The sequence below is a fragment of the Bidens hawaiensis genome, unplaced genomic scaffold, assembly GCF_021521415.1.
Source record: "Bidens hawaiensis isolate Kalapana, Puna unplaced genomic scaffold, B.hawaiensis_p1.1 tig00024267_1, whole genome shotgun sequence".
NCBI classification, from domain to species: domain Eukaryota; kingdom Viridiplantae; phylum Streptophyta; class Magnoliopsida; order Asterales; family Asteraceae; genus Bidens; species Bidens hawaiensis.
In genome coordinates this window covers 80366-98386 of record NW_027493823.1, presented here as the reverse complement: position 1 = coordinate 98386, position 18021 = coordinate 80366, and the positions used below count along the sequence as shown (strand labels likewise).

The 18021-nt window shown below is 34.6% G+C and overlaps 1 protein-coding gene and 1 pseudogene across 1 annotated transcript; both read left to right on the top strand.

Moving 5' to 3' along the window:
• The first annotated feature begins 3384 nt into the window (after positions 1–3384).
• On the top strand, positions 3385–4813 carry LOC143568974 (GDSL esterase/lipase At3g48460 pseudogene; annotated as a pseudogene).
• A 10147-nt stretch (positions 4814–14960) lies between these two features.
• On the top strand, positions 14961–16513 carry LOC143568962 (uncharacterized). Its single transcript, XM_077054986.1, has 2 exons — positions 14961–15552; positions 15623–16513. Exons 1-2 carry the CDS (start codon positions 15042–15044, stop codon positions 16504–16506), a joined length of 1395 nt encoding a protein of 464 aa, XP_076911101.1. The 5' UTR covers positions 14961–15041; the 3' UTR covers positions 16507–16513.
• The last annotated feature ends 1508 nt before the right edge of the window (positions 16514–18021 follow it).

Here is an 18021-nt window from a genome sequence, read left to right as displayed (position 1 = left end):
ATATTGCTTAAAAGTGACTTTCTCAATGTCAATGTCTTATTTAGTATTTTTATAAGTTTTCTCATGATTCCTTATATATATCATTATATATTTGCCATTTGGTTTTGTTATGTGTACGGTACTTGTGGTACAAGAATTTATAAAGTAAAGGATTAGGTTTATAATTTATAAAGCTAGCCACTAGTTATTATTGCACTTGCAGCTTCATTTTTTTTGAACAGCATGCACTTGGCTTCATTACAACTCAGTATAGCAATTAATTGTTGATTAAGGTGGCATATATTAATCAAATTTTTAGTTAAAATCTATTATTGTTATCATTTGTCAACTCTACAATCAATGATTTTAATTAATTAGTTTAGCAACTTCTTTTATTTAAATTTACTAACAAAGTTGACATGCTAGGCTTATGTGACAAGCAAATGGACGTATTGCAAGGTTAATAATAATAATAATAATAATAATAATAATAATAATAATAATAATAATAATAATAATAATAATAATAATAATAATAATAATAAAAGTAGAGTATTTTAATATTTTAATACAATATTACAATTTAAAAAGTTTTGATTATCATTGTCTATGGTTATTCTTTTAAAAAAATTACCACAAGAAATGATGCAATCGACTTATGAACCGATCAATCTACATAAAAACTTTTTTGTTATTCTTTTTAAAGATAACAATGTCTTTGTGTTAATGGTAACTGTAACAAAAAATAATATTATGGGTGTTAGCAGTTAGATACGACTTTATAAAGTTTATATGATATTATTATTTAGTTTAAGGTAATTGGATTTAAATACGATATAGAATATGATTGTGTCACATGTTTAAATTTGTAAGAGATATGTCATATCCTTTTACTTTTGTCATACACATTATACTTGAAATAAATTTGTCATATTTTGTTAAGAATTATGCCTTAATCCTAGTTGATATTATCAATGCTGACTCGAATTTTCTATAAATACAAAAATAAAGGAAAACTAGTATAGGGCTGAGTTGGGCTGTGCTGGGTTTTGCATAGTTGAGGCAATTTAATTGGGTTTATTTACATAATATTAGGCCTTTAAAAATGCATTATTTGGGCTTCATCGGCTTCATCCATTGTTGTAGAATCTGATGGCGTGTTTGTGTTTTATAGTCCATATATAATAATCAACAAATATTAATGCTGAAGCAAGATCAAATTCATTTTATTTTTAACATAAAAACAGTGAGAATCAATTTGCTATTATCATTAGGTTTATTTATTTAAGTGTTTGTTTTTATTTTTTGTTCGTATTTGCTAATTTTCGATTATGAGACGTTATAAGTATTTGCTTATTTATATTTTGTTGTTAATATTAGATTTTTTCTTCTCCTGTTATAAGTATATGCTGGTATTTGTTGTTATTATCTTGTTCTTGATTTTGATTCTTTTGTTGTAATTTTTAGGTTGTTTTCTTTGTTATTATAAATCATTGTTTATGTAAATTGGTATCGTAGTTGGTATTGTTTCTTACATTATATTTTTTTTTATAAATAAGTATTATTTCTACGATTTTATGTTAAGATTAAAATGTACATGATCATTCCCCTATTAATGTTTATAAACGTATTATCCTTGTTTTAACGACCGTTAGTGCCACTTCCATCACCACCGCCGAGGCACTACCTTTGTCGCCACCAGCCGCCATAATAAAATATCACGGGTGTATTAATTTTTGTATTAATTTTTCTTTTTCTATAAATAACCTATGTCAACCTAGGCCTATTTTGGTCAGAAACATTTTTAATCTTAATCGGAACAAAATTATTATCTTTCAAAGGATTTAATTTAACTTTTAACCAATTTTTATGTACACCCATTTGGCTATACCCGTTTTGACCCACTACAAGTTACCAAATGTTACAATATAACAATTTTGATTTATAAAAGAGGCTTGTTTTGCCCAAACATAGACTTAGCATATGTTGTTGACTTTAATGCTTTTCATGGAAAACTTATTAGCAATAATTAAGTGCACCCCAACAAGTCTAATGCGTAAATCCAACAACCAAAAAGTTTGGTACTCGACATAAGCATACCAAAATTATTCATAAAGGGAATTAATGCAAACCCATATATCTAACCAACAACAGCTGGGTTTCGATATAAAAATGGATGTGATATTCATACACCACTCATATGGTGACTGTATGGCATATACGGTTTCTGTAGGGCTATACGGTCTGTATAGGTTATGCATGACTGACAAGTGTACCGAGTGGATAAAAAACAACGTTGACAGCCTATACGACCCTTATAGCTATATATGAGCCGTATATTACTTCAACAACTCGAATAGAGTGTGACACAAACTGACCCAACTTAGGTCCTATACGACCTGTATAGCCCTATACGAGCCGTATAGACGAAAAGTGGTGTATGAAGATCCTTTGCCTATGAAAATTGAAAAGAAATCAATAAAAACCTGACACGAACAATTAAGATAACAAACGACAAGGGTAACATGACTTGGTTCCACTTTAGCGCAAAGTTACATTATTTTTTATGCCTAAGTTGTTATTAATCATTTTATAATCACTGAAAATAAAAAAATAATGTAAACATACTAAAAGGATGTTATAAACACACTATGCACATGACTATGTACATGGCAAAAATGTGTTATTCTATCAACCGCAGATTTGTCGGATTGTAAATGTAGCTTTCATATCTTTAAGGCTTATAAAATACCTTTATTTAATTAGTCTTAAAACTCAAACCGACATGAACAATGAAAATGTTGTGTACTTACCGCAAATAGAAAAACAGTTATTATAAAAAATGTAACATTGCTACTATTCATGATCCGTTGAGCACAATGAAGTAGCTTTACGTTCTCAGGCGGTAGGAAACACTTTCTCGTGTTTACTCATTTTATATGAAACAACTTTTAATATAACTTGATCCACTATAAAAACAATACTCTAGCTCACAAGAGGGCAAGCCTTGTTACACACGCATGTTTCCCACCTATCAATCTATAAACCAAATTGTCATTTGGTCTGAGTTCTTCAATCCAATGGGTTGGTCAAGAAATTTACAACATTTCTTTCTTTACAAAAATCTCGATTTACCGTAACATGTCAAAGAGAACATCGTTAACCAAATCATCACAATACTTTAATTAAATTAAATGTAATTAAGGGTACTTTGCTGTTGTATCATGACGTTATACGCCCAAATGTTCTAGATTACATTATAGGTCCACTTCGGATTATTTTCCTAACAACGCATGTTCCAAAAGCTTGGTAAGTACATTGATAATTAATGTCAATCAATACCATGTATAAAAACTCCTTATGTATAACCAAGTTAAACACCATCTCATAACAAACAAATTAAAGATGTATTGTTTTATAAATATTGGCCTTGTTACACTTCGCATTTTCATAATTCTTGACTCCCATATATGCCAAGCTATTCCACAGTCTCGTCCATTCAACAAAGTCTAAGTCTTTGGAGACTCGTATACCGACACTGGCAACTTCAACGCCACCACTAGACCATCGATCTTCCCCCATGTCGACAACCACCCTTACGGCCACACGTTTTTCCACCGCCCCACCAACCGATACTCTGACGGACGTCTAGTAATTGACTTCATAGCCGAATCACTCAACTTACCCTACTTCCCACCCTACCTTAACAAAAAGGCTGACACCACTCACGGCGTCAGCTTTGCTGTCGCTGGCTGCACCGCCATCCCATTTTCGTTCTTCTTGAAAAACAACATCACATTGGACACTGTCCCTCAATCACTTACAACACAACTTGCTTGGTTCAAAGACTACATCAAGGTACAAAATTATAAAACCTAGCAAGTTATTATATATTGTTAATTAACTATATAAAATCATAATTATGAAAGAAATCTAATTAAATCATATCTCCTACTTATGATTAAATATTACAATAAGCGTTAACTAACATATTCTCTCTAATACATGGTCCAGATCTTATGATGTAAATATTGTAACAAACGTTAACTAATATACTTTCTCTAATACAGAGCTCTGGATGTAAAGACGCCGATACAACCCCTTCTGAATGCAACGTCGTGTTTGACCGTGCATTAGTTTGGATCGGTGAGATGTCAACAAATGATTGTAATTACATTACTGGATCTAACATTAGTACCAAAACTATTCAAAAGCTAGCCATAAAGTATGAAACAGAAGTTGTAAAACAACTTTTGAAGATGGGTGCAAAGTACACTGTTGTATAAGGTTTACCCGCGACCGGTTGTTTCCCAATTTCGTTCATACTCAATCCCCCTCCAACCAAACTCGACCAGATCGGTTGTGTGGCAATAAAGAACAAAGAAAGCTACCACCATAACATGGTATTACAACCCAAACTACATAATCTTCGAAAAATGTTTCCAGATGCTGTAATTGTGTATGGTGATGATTGGCATGCTTACCATGAGGTCTATCGGAATGCCTTAAAATATGGTTTTGTTAAGCGGTTTGAAACGTGCTGCGGAAGGAGAGGTGGAGCATACAACTTTATCCTAGATCCGAGGAGCACGTGTGGAGCACCAGGGACGACCTTGTGCAAACATCCGTCACGATATATGAGTTGGGATGGGTTGCATGTGACGGAAGGGTTGAATAGGGTGGTGTCAAGATTGTTTCTTGACAGCGCGTTTGCTCAACCTCCGTTCCGCTATCTATTGAAAAAAGTCGCATAATCTGAAGGGTGATGATACCGAAAGGGTCTTGGTTTTCATACACTTCGTTCGTGAAGGAAAAAAGACAACTTATTTTCATAGTAGATTGCCTTTCGGTGTAAATTATGTTTCACAACTAAAAGTGAATGTGTGATTATTAAAAAAAGAAAAAAGTGCATGAAAAAAAAGCATGACATAACTTAATCTTAAATGTATATAAACGAAACCTTTAAAAGCTCTGTGGTTGCTCTCTACTTTTCACGTGGAGATTCTCTACTTTAAAAGCTCTCTGGCGTTAGGACATTCTCGAGATTCTTCTGCTTCTGTATCTGAACTTCAACTTTCACGTGGAGATTCTCAACCTTCTGCCTCAGCTCTGCAATCTGTTTGGCATCTTCTTCACGAGCCATTTCAACTTCAACAATTCTATTATGCAGCTTAACCTCATTATCCTGAATCTCTTTCTTCTTAGTCTCCAGAATCTCCATCACTTCTTTCAGCTCTGCAATAGTTTTAGCATCTTTTTCACGATCCTTCTCAGCTCCAACATTTTTACTCTCCCGCTCAACTTCATTAGCATGATTCTTAGTCATCTCTGCAATCTGGGTCTTCCAATCTTCTCTCCATATCAGATTGCTCGGCTTCTCTTGTACACCTTTCCGTCGTCCGGATGACAATCGACAGAGCTTAAACAACCTGCAAATCCCCGAGATAATGAAACCTAACACCAGCAGTATCATGCTCTTCACAAGCCGTCCTATACCATACGCTGCACCGGTTATCACCTCCGTGGAAAACTGTCCGAAATCACGCATGATGTGCTCAGTGTTGTTAGCCACATGTCTGGCAACTTCATTCATACCTTTACTTCCACCTTTCTTCATCATTCTCTTCATTTTGGACATAGAACCTTCAGGTCTCTAACGAATCACTTCATTATTCGAGACAATCGCACCGTATGAAAATGGAATTTCATCACGACGGTTCACTTTATTATCCTAGTCGAAGGTACCGTATGACCTTGGAGGACGATCAGTAGCCATTGTTGCTTAGTGGAGGTTTGAAATCGGTTGGCGTTAACAAACGGTTACGAAGCGGTTATATTTCTTGAAGCGGTTATGAGGAGCGGTTATAGTTCGGTAGGCCGTTATTATATTAGGGGGTTTGCCCAAAATACCCTTACAAAATTAGTTTATTATTTTCTTCTCCAACATCTCAGCCTGTTGTTATACATAACCTTCAACAAGTTCATGAGACCAACTTCCTCAGTTCAGTAACCTGTAAGAGAAGTAACCTGTAAGAGACTAGATTATACACAAATGTAAAAAAGATATAAGAAATTACTAGAAACCTTAAGCATTGATTCACAAGGTTATATCACATTGCCTTGAGTCATTCCGTTTGAAAAAAGTTGCAAGATGAAACAATGAGAAGCTAATATATAATGTTTTAACTCCTACTATTCGACAATCCTTATTTCAGTGTTTTAATTTGTGCTTTTGGAGTAATTCGATTTCAACATCGCCCCCATGAAATACAAATAAAAAGAGAAGAAAAGAGATAGACTGAAGGAAAAGAAATACTGCAAGAAATTTTTCAAGTAAATATGAATAGACATATTTATATCGGTACACTTTCTGAACACGCCTTCTCATGTGAAACAAAAAACTAAAAGAACATTTCACTTTTGACGATTTTTCAAGAATGAAAAAGAACTAAGTTTAATTTTTGTAATTAATAGAATGAAGGTTTTAAAAGACTAACAAAAATAAAAAGTGTGAAATCACAATTATATGACATGTGTTAACTGGAGACCAAAGTGATAAAAATACATAAAAAATAGTAACACACATTTTTTCTCTCTGAATATGCAAAGCACATGTAAAATCTTTCATCATTTTAATACGTCTAAATTTTTTCACATGATATGTATATATATATATATTTTTAAAAATTTCACCATAATAACAAGTGTTTTTTATCTTTAATATGAGTATGACTTTGTTATATAATAATGAAAACAAAAATTTCGTCATTGTGTCTTTCTATTTGTCATTGTATCTTTTTTTCGTCATTGTGTCTTTCTACTAATTATTGTGTTTTTTTAATAATAATAACAACGTTGTGTATGTAACATTAACAATCTCAAAAATAGGGTTAGAATTTTTTTTCAAAGAAAACTTATCATTAGATAAAGAGTGAGGCGTTGATCGAATAGTCGTAGTGAACCGTACGTCAATGGGTTAGCTTGAACCGTCAAGATTATAGCTAATGGGCTTGGCCCAATGACTTTGTAGAACCCGATAAGATTAGGGATAGGCCCAACAACAACACTTTATTTTAAAGTACGGGCTCGACCCATGTTTATAAAAGCGAACCCGAAACCGGTAACTTGAAAAATTAGGCGAATTATTTACACTTCACCGGGTGTCTAAAATATAAAACCCCAAACATCAAATGATCTATTTATATTACCATCCAATCATGTAATTTAAAGATCGTTAAGCGGTTTTGCTGCATCTTGCATTACATTGGAGTCAAAATGACATCTTTATGTTAGAGATTTTAGTGTAATTAAGAATTAACTTGTTGGTCAAGTTAATTGTAATACGAATCTAAATAAGTCGGGTACGGGGCGCACACTTATTTAATATTATTAAAATTTATAATCCTATTGGTACTTAGGGGCGAAGCCCCTAAGTCATGGGGGTTCCAAGGGGGCAACGCCCACTTGACGGGGGTCCGAGGGTAGCGCCTCTGGTGGCAGGTTGCGAGGGGCGGCAACCCCCGACAGGGTCCAAGGGGCAGCACCCCTGGCTGGTTGTGACTTATATTGTTATATTAAAAAATATATCAGAAATTTAATTTAATTAAATTTCAAATGCTATTGTCACAAAATCCATGGGTGTATTTTGATAAAACTCAGATTGAGTGCAAGAATCTGTATGGTTTAGAAAACTCTCTCAATCATCATACAAATTCTTGCACTCAATCTGTGTTTTATCCGGTCAAAACATTTGGGAACAAACAAATGGTTTTGATCTGAAAGTGTTTCACGACTCTCAGATTTTTCTAAGATATACGATTGCAGAAATCTCCAACACTTTACAGCCGGGTACCGTTTATCAGAGAAAATAATATGTCATTTAATGAAAAAAATCAGATTTTAAGAATCATAATTATGACCTATTGGCATATAATAATTTAAAATTACACTTTGACAAATTATAATCCTAATTTTCACTTTTGTTGCGAAAAGCGATACCAACATATCCCACTTTGGTGGGGTGGTAAGGTGGTAAGGGTGTGAAAAATATGAGGTCAATGGTTCAAACCCCATAGTGTACAAATATTTAGTCGTTAAAAAATATAAAACAAAATACGGGAAGTTTACATATATTTAGTTGTTGAAAATAAAATCCCAATAGCATAATTATCATAGATTTTATACCTGATTTTTACTCATGTTTTTTAGAAAGCTCATTTTTTTAAGAATGAATGTACAAACATCTTTGCATAATTGAGCAAAAATCAAATTTAATGGAGTCATAAAACTAAGATAATTATGTTACAGAATTTGCTATTAAAAAAAAGGTGAAAGTTAGGATTATTATATGCATATCATTTTTGGCTAATAGATGATAGTTTGAATGGTTTGGATCTTGTATGTTACATGCAGTTAATCAATGATATATGACAACTTACGAGGTTTATATTATTATGTACCTTGATGTAGTCTTTGAACCACGAGAGTTGTGTTGTAGGCGATAGTGGGACATTAATGGATGCGATATTGTTTCTCGATAAACGAAATGGAGGTGTGACCGGAGATTGCGAAGTTGACGTTGTGAGTGGTGTCGACGTCTTTGTTAAGGTATGGTGGAATGAAGGGTAAGTTTAGTGATTCGGCTATGAAGTCCATGACTAGACGACCGTCAGAGTATCTGTTAGTGGGACGGCGGAAGAAATTTCGGCCGTTAACATGGCGGTCCACATTGAGGAAGATGGCTGGTCTGGTAGTGGTTTTGAGGTTGTCGATGTCAGTATACAAGTCCCCTAACACGTAGACTTTGTTGAAGGGTTGGGGTGTGGCTTAGCTAAGGAAACATGAGAATGAAGAATTATGGAAATGGAAATTGTGTATGATATTGGGTCAATGATAGTAATTTTTGGAGACGTTGTATTAAGGTTAAAGACTTTTAGAATGAATACCTTTGTTTTTGGTTAGAAATGTGTCTTGTGATTGTTGTTATTATCATTACTACTACCTATTTATTTATCTCACACATGTTCTCGGAGCCACATGTCTCTTTGGAAACAATTTCTCTTGTCCATAGGACAAAGGTACAATTCGCCTACATTCTAGCCTCCCCAAACCCTGCTAATATTGTTAGTGGAATTTTACAAGATACAGTTGTTATTGTTATATATGGTTTAGAATCATATACCATATATAACAACCACATCAGGACGTTATGGAGAAAGGCTTCAAAGCCCCGACCAAAAACATTTTTTCAACGACATGCAATAACGACATTAAAATTATGTTAGCCGCAGACCGTTAAGAACAAATACGATAAAATATGAGATTGTTATCCGTCATTTTCATTAGTTAAGACCGAAAGCGACTAAACATGATACTTAAAATTAATTTTTTAATATCAAAATAACAATATTCTCTAGTACATAATAAACCGAGTACGACACAGAACATATTATGTTTAGTCGCTTTCGGTCTTAACTAATGAAAATGATGGATAACAATCTCACATTTTATCGTATTTGTTCTTAACGGTATACGGCTAACATAATTTCAATGTCGTTAGTTACAGGTCATTGGAAAAATGTTTTTGGTCGGGGCTTCGAAACCTTTCATCATAACGTCCCGATGTGGAATTTTACATGTTTTTTTCATGAAAAAACAGTAAAAACGTGACCTTTGTTTGGCCAACCAGTGTTGTCTTGGGCCATGGCATTTATATTCATGAAAAACACTAAAAACATGACCCTTTTTTCTACATAATATTTATTCTTCTATTATTTCCCTTTCGGGTGGTTTTCATTAACTTGATTAATTATATACTTAAGTCCTACGTGTTATGAAAGTTTATTTAGGTTTTGTTTTTAGTCATCTTGTTATTTTATATTTTGTAATGATTTGTTTTGATTTAATACGTATATATGTTTGTTACGTTTATTATATTTTTAATGTTTAAGCCTTTTCAATATGTGTAGGTTTTTTACTTTTTTTAACGAACAACATAAATGGACACGAACATGATGATTTTTTTTAAGGAACAGACATAAACACAAATATTTGTCTTACAAAAAAGAGGCGGTTGATGTAGGTGACGATGGTGATTGATGCATGAGAGAGGAGGTTGACGATGGTGCGTGGTAATCGGAATTAAACCGGTAATGTAGGTAATAGACCGACACAAAGAATATGTAGAGGATAGAAATTAAATTATGATTTGATGATGAAAGGGTTTCACAAATAAATGAGATGATATAACCCGTTTAAGAGCTATCCGGGTTTGGTTAGACCTATGACCCGCGAAAATTATTGTTTGATGAGTAAGGGGTTATTTTACAAATAAATGTGATGTTCTTACCTGTTTAATGAGACTCGTGAATCGTGAAAATTATTGTTTGATTATGAAATTATTTCACAAATAAATGAGATCGTATAACCCATTTATGTATTGTCCGGATTTGGGGAGACCCATACATGCTAATTCAGGTCAAAAGAATGAGAAGACTCAAATTACAAATCAAGCAATCTGATAACTTGATTAAGGATGAGAGAGCAACTAAAAAATACACATATGATTTTTTATAGACATTTATATGATCGATAGATTTATCAACCTTATTTCCATAAAAGTTTGTATACTATGCTAAGTTATAATACTTTATTATCACTTTTTTACTTTTAACCTTATACTTTTCATATTTTACTAACCCTGCACTTTTTATCGCTTACAACTTTGTCACAAAGCTATTTTAACTTTTAACCCCAAAACTTTTTTATCTTTTACAAATTTTGGTCTAAATTTTGCAAGTTACATCGATTTTACGCATATTTTCTTCGTTTAATGGCCTGGCCGTAATACGTCGGCTTAGTTATTTTTTTATAACATTTTTACATTTCGGTCTAATTTTTGTGTGCTGTCACGTTGCAACGGTCGTGCATGATTGAACATTTTTACATCTATTTTTTGTTCGGTTTAACAGTCGTGCCGCGAAGAGTGGGTCCAACATCCTCTTCAACACACGGGATCAATAAACGTTTCAACGTTGATTTTTTCGTGGTTGTACGCCCCCCTTCACAACGCGCATGCCTCAATACTAGTTTTTAACAATTTTTGAAATCGTTCCCCTCTTTTTTTCTTTTGTATAAATTCAAATAAAAACCATTGAACCAGACACGGTATAACGCAATAATATAGTTTTTTGGTTAACTTTTTTGCTTTCAGTAACAAGTACACCGAAACCGACTGACATAAGTTTAAATATTTGTTATATCTTACCCAATACAGACGTACTAAATGGTTCGAGTTCAGGTTACCATGTTTAATGTGTGACTATAATGAACATGCATATGTAATGACCACCTACCATTATATTTTACTTTTTGATTTATATATGTTATAAGTTTATATATTGGTTCAAATTTGGTTCATTTCAAAATGAATTAAGGAGTCTTGAACAGTTACGAGTAAAAACCTTACATATTAACTCTTTAATATTAGCTACAAGAAGCCCATTTTCTATAAGGTGATTTCTCCTAAACTTAAGTCTTCATAATTTCGTTTTCTAATTCATCATGCAACTCTTTTAAAATGCGACGAGAGTCGGAATGTCTATGTATAATTTAGCCTATCGATATGCATTTATAATTAAGTATATATATATATATGAGAGTCATAATATCCAATGTTTTATGGGTATTCGATCGAAAAGAGGATATGAATCGATTAATGTAAAACTTACCTTAAAACGTTGCTTCAATTCAAGTGTTTAAACTTCAAATTAACAAAAATCAAGTAGTTTAAGTTCTTTATAAATTTAAAAAAAAAAATACTTACTTTAATCTTTAATAAAACATTTTTATTTTTTTAACTAGTGTTGTTTTTAACTTTTTTTTAAAAGAAAACCGTTTAAAAAAACTTCAAAGGGTGGAATATGGCAAGTCTTGATTTAATCTTATAAGGGGTGCGGTATGACATATAGAAAAATGGTATATGTTTAGCTTGACACTTTTATATTTAGTTAATAATAAACTAGTTTTAGAACTCGTGTGATGCACGTGATACTTAAAAGAAATACAATTAAGTTATAGAAATTAAATAATTTAAATTAAAAAAGCCTATATTTTTTTCAATAATAAATAGTTTTATAAGTTCAAATTATATATTCTAATGGAATATTCATACGAATACGTGGTGTATTCTCACATAATTTCTTCATAGTTATGAAAAGATGAACATTGTGATTTTTTGTAATTATATTTTTTTAATGGAATAGTGAATTATAACAAAAGATGATTAAATTTTTCATTATGAATTATCTAAAAAATGAACATCATATATAAAATTAGCACGAATAAAACACGCTTTTGTATTATAGTTTCGAAATAGATGGATGAAAACTCAATGGATCCATGGAGACTAAATGAATATGTGGAAATAAAATTATTATTCATTCATAATTTCTTCTCTTCATTTTAGACCTATAAATATCGTTCACTGAACTACTGCTACCGTGAAATCCGCGGTCACACATAAGTATCTCACCTTCCAAAAAGGCTGCTAATTAGCACTATTCCTAATGGGGACCATCGATCAAGAAGGACTTCGGAGACTGCAATCGAATTGATCAAAAAAAAGAAAGAGGGCCAACTCTTCTAGTTGCGCCTCTAACCTTACTACGCTACCCTGATAAAAGGTCGAATTCAGCAGGACTGCAGGCACGAAATGCCGATCAAATCCGTTTTATCACATTTATCTTTTACACTAAAAAATGTATATAAATTGATTTAATAAAAAAAGATAGATTTGATTTCATTAAAGACATATATTTTGATTGCATTGACATAAATACAGCATATTCCGAACAACGACGGTCATCCTCCGTCGTTCAACGAGACATCACGCCATCATCGACTGCAGTTAGTAAGGACAGATGACGTCATCCGCCGTCGTTCGCGTACGAAGGATGGCATCATCGACGATTCTCTGTCGGTAGAGTCGTTCCGGCCGATATTAATCTCGTTCGGAACAACGATTGACGCCGATGATACGTCATCGATTGCAGTTAGTAACGACGGATGACGTCATCCTCCGTCGTTCGCGTACGCCGACGACGGAAGATGACATTATCGAAGATTCTTCGTCGTTCCGACGAGACATGACGTCGTGGTCGATTAAAATAATGCAGTTATTAACGATTGATGACGTCATCCGGTCCGTTCGTCGTCCGCATCGACGACTGTTAGTTGAATCACATCAAAACACATCTTACCTCGCTTTAACTCGTCAATTTCAGCTTAGAGGACTTGAATCTTCGCATACATTTCAGACTTCATCTCGTCATAGTAAGCTTTCATCTCCTCATCCGCTTTAGCCTTCGACGCTGCAGCTTTAGAATCGGCCTTTGCCTTCAACGCAGCAACATCAGCTTCCTCGTCCGCCTTGGCTTTCAACTCCGCAGCGAGCTCAATTTCCTCCGGCTTCTTTATCTCGATAACATCAATTTTCACCATGTTGCCGCACTTTTCCAGCATACTCACTACCAAAAACATCATCAGTCTCTTCGCTAATCCTCCGATCGCATACAGATTGCAATAGTTACTTCACGGATCCCTGCACCGAGATTAGCTACGATGATCTCGGTGTCCGATGCTAGAACGCGAACGAAAGACTCGGTTGATCGAGCAGCACTGTTTCGGATTTGAACACCAACTTCGGTGAAACTCATATCGTCTTCAAGCTTCAAGTTCAGGCAGTGGCGGCACAAGGTTTTCAGAGGCCTCAAGCTAAATGTCAAGTTAGGGGCCTTTTTAAAAACTTTTTCATATAAACCCTTCTCCTTTATCCGGGCTTAGGACAAGTAATATTGACTAACGATTTATAGTCGATGAAACTCAATTTTTTTTTAATTCGTATCTTGTGTTTGTAAAAAGTTTATATAAAATTCACTTTTATAGCTTAATGCGATGCAAATTGCTTAATGATTATAATGCGATAAACAATATGTACCAACTATTTCCCAAAAAAGTATTTGCTAACATCAATAGTATCCAGTGATATCCAAATTGGAGGGTAAAAATCCAAATCGGAGTGCAAAGGTGCAAATCCCAAAATCAAAAAAAAGAAAAAGAAAAAAACAAGAATAGGCCTGCAAATCCAAATCGCGGTTCACAAATACACCAAAACACAAAATCGCAAGTCCAAAATCCAAACACTGTAATTGCAAATCCAAATCACAATTTGGCAAATCCAAATTCAGAGCCGGAAGTTCGCAAATTGCATGAGACAAACAGTTAGCGGATGAGAAAACACGAAATTAGCTCGAAACGAATTGATCGTGTAAAATGAAGAATTGGCGATTGGAATATTTGAGACATTGGAGGAAATTCCGCGTAATCATGTGCCACGTCAAATTTTTGATAGAATCAGGGAATCCGCTGCCTTCACGCGCTTCACAACTGCATTCTAAAACGTAATTATCTAGTATGCATTGATATATTAATTCTTTAAAAAAATTGGGGGCCTTTATAAATATGAGGCCTCAAGCTCTTGCTTGGGCCAACTATACACTTGGGTCGGCACTGAGTTCAGGTCACCATCGTTCGCCATGGTAGATACTGGTAGCTGCTCCATTGTTAGAGACGAGACGGTTATATATATTCTGTTATAACAATTCTGTTGGAGGGAGGCAAGGTTGTTATTTGAAACTTGAAATTTCTATTTTACCCTTGGGGCTCAACTGCCATGTGTAACGGTTTGTTTGTTTGTTAGGCCAAACGTACTGGGCGAAAATTTGGGCGAATTTGGGGCGATAAAGGGGATGAACACCGCCCCCCCACCCCCGGCGATAATTGGGCGAAAAGGGGCGGGGGCGGCAAATATTTGTCGCTGCGAAGTGGGAAAGAAAATAATATAATAATAATGCCGTTACCCAACGGCTATATATAAAAAAAATATATATTTAAAAACTTAATATATATATCAAACTTTATCTAACCATTTTCACCTTATCATACACAAACACAAACATAAAAATAACAATCATTTTTATTATTTTCATACTTCTTCAAACTCAATGAGTTCCCCGGATTCCACGAACTCTGCCGAGATTTTGGATCAATTAATAAACGAGAGTCGAAGAATTCATCAGATTCACCGACAAGTGGCGGAAGAGCATTTAGAGGTCACGAACGCGGTTCGGGCCGTCGTCAATAACATGGTGTCCGGCTCTGCTCCATCTACGGCACCACGTAGACGGTCATATATCATTCAGGATCGTACGCAAGCGAACGCTCGTTTGATGAAGGACTACTTCGACGACTCACCTACATTTAACGACGCTATGTTTCGACGTCGTTTTCGAATTTCCAAGCGTTTATTTTTGCGCATCGTTGGAGATATGGAGAGGGAGTATGAGTATTTTCAACAGAAACCCGATGCAAGAGGATATTTAGGATTCTCCGCCATCCAAAAGTGTACTTCGGCTATACGCATCCTCGCATTCGGCAACACGACCGATATCAATGACGAGTATATAAAGATGGCTGAGAAAACAACGAGAGATGCGTTGGAGAATTTTTGCATCGGTAATATTTAAATTGTTTGTATTAACTATTGTTTTTAATATAAATATTGTGTAATAATTTATTTGTACAGGGATAATACAATTATACTCTCGTCGTTATCTGAGGATTCCTACTTCAAACGACCTGACTCGCATATATGATGTACACGAAAGCAAACATTCTTTTCCAGGCATGATCGGGAGTATAGATTGTATGCATTGGGAGTGGGCCAACTGTCCAACCGCATGGCGAGGTCAATACACTCGTGGTGACCATGGAGTGCCAATGGTTAGTCTTCAAGCCATTTGTTCGCACGACCTCTGGATTTGGTCAGCCTTCTTTGGCTCAGTCGGGTCCAACAACGACATAAACGTTCTCAACGCATCACCCGTGTTAGAGTATTACATCAGCCGTAGCATACCGGTCTTACCGTTTTATGCCAACAATACCTTCTATCGTCACGAATACTATTTGGAAGATGGGATATATCCAGAGTACTCGATCATCGTCAAGACGTTTCAAGACCCTATCGAAGAAAAAAGAGATTATTTTAAGAAGAAGCAAGAGTCCGCGAGAAAGGATATCGAGAGGTGTTTCGTGGTTCTAAAAAAATGTTGGCATTATGTGAAAAACCCTTGTCGTGTATGGACGTTGGCAAAAATGAGCGATACCATGTATACGTGTATCATATTGCATAATATGATTTTAGAAGACGAGGGAAAAGTAATATGTCAACACTATATATCAGGAAGCGTTCCAGAACAGTTCCCTGAACCAACCCAAGACCAACGAACGTATAACATTCACCAGCTCACATCAAGTGATATACATAACCAACTGAAAGCGGATTTGGTTCAACACGTGTGGGATAATCGTCCCGTTGAGGAGGACGAAGACGAGTACGAGGACGAAGACGAAGACGAGGAGGAGGACAATGACGACGACGGGGACGAAGACGAAGATGAAGACGAATAGATTAGTTTTTTTTATGTATATTTATATTTCGGTGTGTTTTTTTTATTATTCGTGTATTTTTTTTGTTTATGTATTTTTTTGTATTTATTTTTTAATTTTAATACATTTTTATTTAATTATTTAAATAAATTGGTTTTTATTTAATTAGTTTAGTTATAAAAAGAAAATAATAAAAAAAGAAACCGTAGGCCCAACTTGTAGCCCCTACACCATTACACCCCAAAAACAAATTTCCACTTCATACTGACTGGGTGTCACATGTCACAATTCGCCCCCAATTGTAGCCCCTCCACTACACATAGCCTTAGTTTGAGATGGATGGTCATTTTATTTATTAATCATTTTTTTTAAAGGTAAAGAAAGAAGAAGAAGGATTGTACGTGTATATTGTTACGAACCATTGCATATCAAAAGGCTGCTTACAACCCATTATTATTATTATTATTATTATTATTATGTTAAAAAGGAAGTTGGGTGAGTTCAATTTACATGAGTATACTTACTATTCAATTTTGGTCCATGGTTAAATTTTTGCATGATTTTATTGGTTCATTTATTTCTTTCCCCTTTCTTTTTTCTATGAGTGAATGTATCATGGTACAACCATATTAGCTTAGGGTACAAATGGACTTGATATACAAGTATACAAGTTCCTTTGCAGGGCCGGCTAGAGGGTAGTGCCGGTCGGACTGTCGGCCGGGGCACGTAATTTTTGGGGGCCAAAATTTTTTTATCTATATTTTCTATATATACATTTAAAAATATAAAACTTATAAATATAATTTGATCTTTACCATCTTATAATTACTGGGTCCAAAATTCTTTTTTATTCATAATCCATTTAATCAAGTTTAAATTATTGGGCCCAAACTAAAACTAACAACTAAAAAAAATAAATAAACTCTCAATGCAAAATAAAAGAAATAGTTGTTGATTGAAATTCCTGTTTTGTTTGCTTCATTCTTTGCGAATGTTGAACTAAACCTGAACAATGACTAACCTAGCCGACCACCACTATTGGTTCATTGTTGACCACCAAGCTCTTATGTGGTTGACCAAGCCAGCCACCAATGCCGAAGCTTGAATATACACGTCGATGGGGCCGAACTTAATATGTATTAAAAAAAAGTAGCTAGAGGGGGAGAGAGCTCAAAATTTCGTTTGGAAACGGGTAAATTTACACCATGTATACAAATTTTTGGCCGAAAAAGGATACATTTATGCAACCGAGCGAAAAAACGGAGAGTCCGGGCTCAAAATTTCGGCCGGAAATGGGTAAATTTACACTATGTATAAAAAGTTTAGGACGAAAAAGAATAAATTTACACTACCTAGCAAAAAACGGAGGGGGTCGGGCTCAAAATTTCGGTCGAAAATGGGTAAATTTACACTATGTATAAAGTTTTTCGACGAAAAAATATAGATTTAAACCACCGAGCGAAAAAACAGAGGGCCAAGGCCACCCCTGGCCCCAACTAAACTACGCCAGTGCGAGCCACCAATGACAAATCTATT

Coding starts and splice junctions, on each gene's coding strand:
- LOC143568962 (XM_077054986.1), top strand. CDS start 15,042: ATGAGTTCCCCGGATTCCACGAACTCTGCCGAGATTTTGGATCAATTA. Junction 15,553..15,622: donor GTTGGAGAATTTTTGCATCG/GTAATATTTAAA, acceptor TTATTTGTACAG/GGATAATACAATTATACTCT.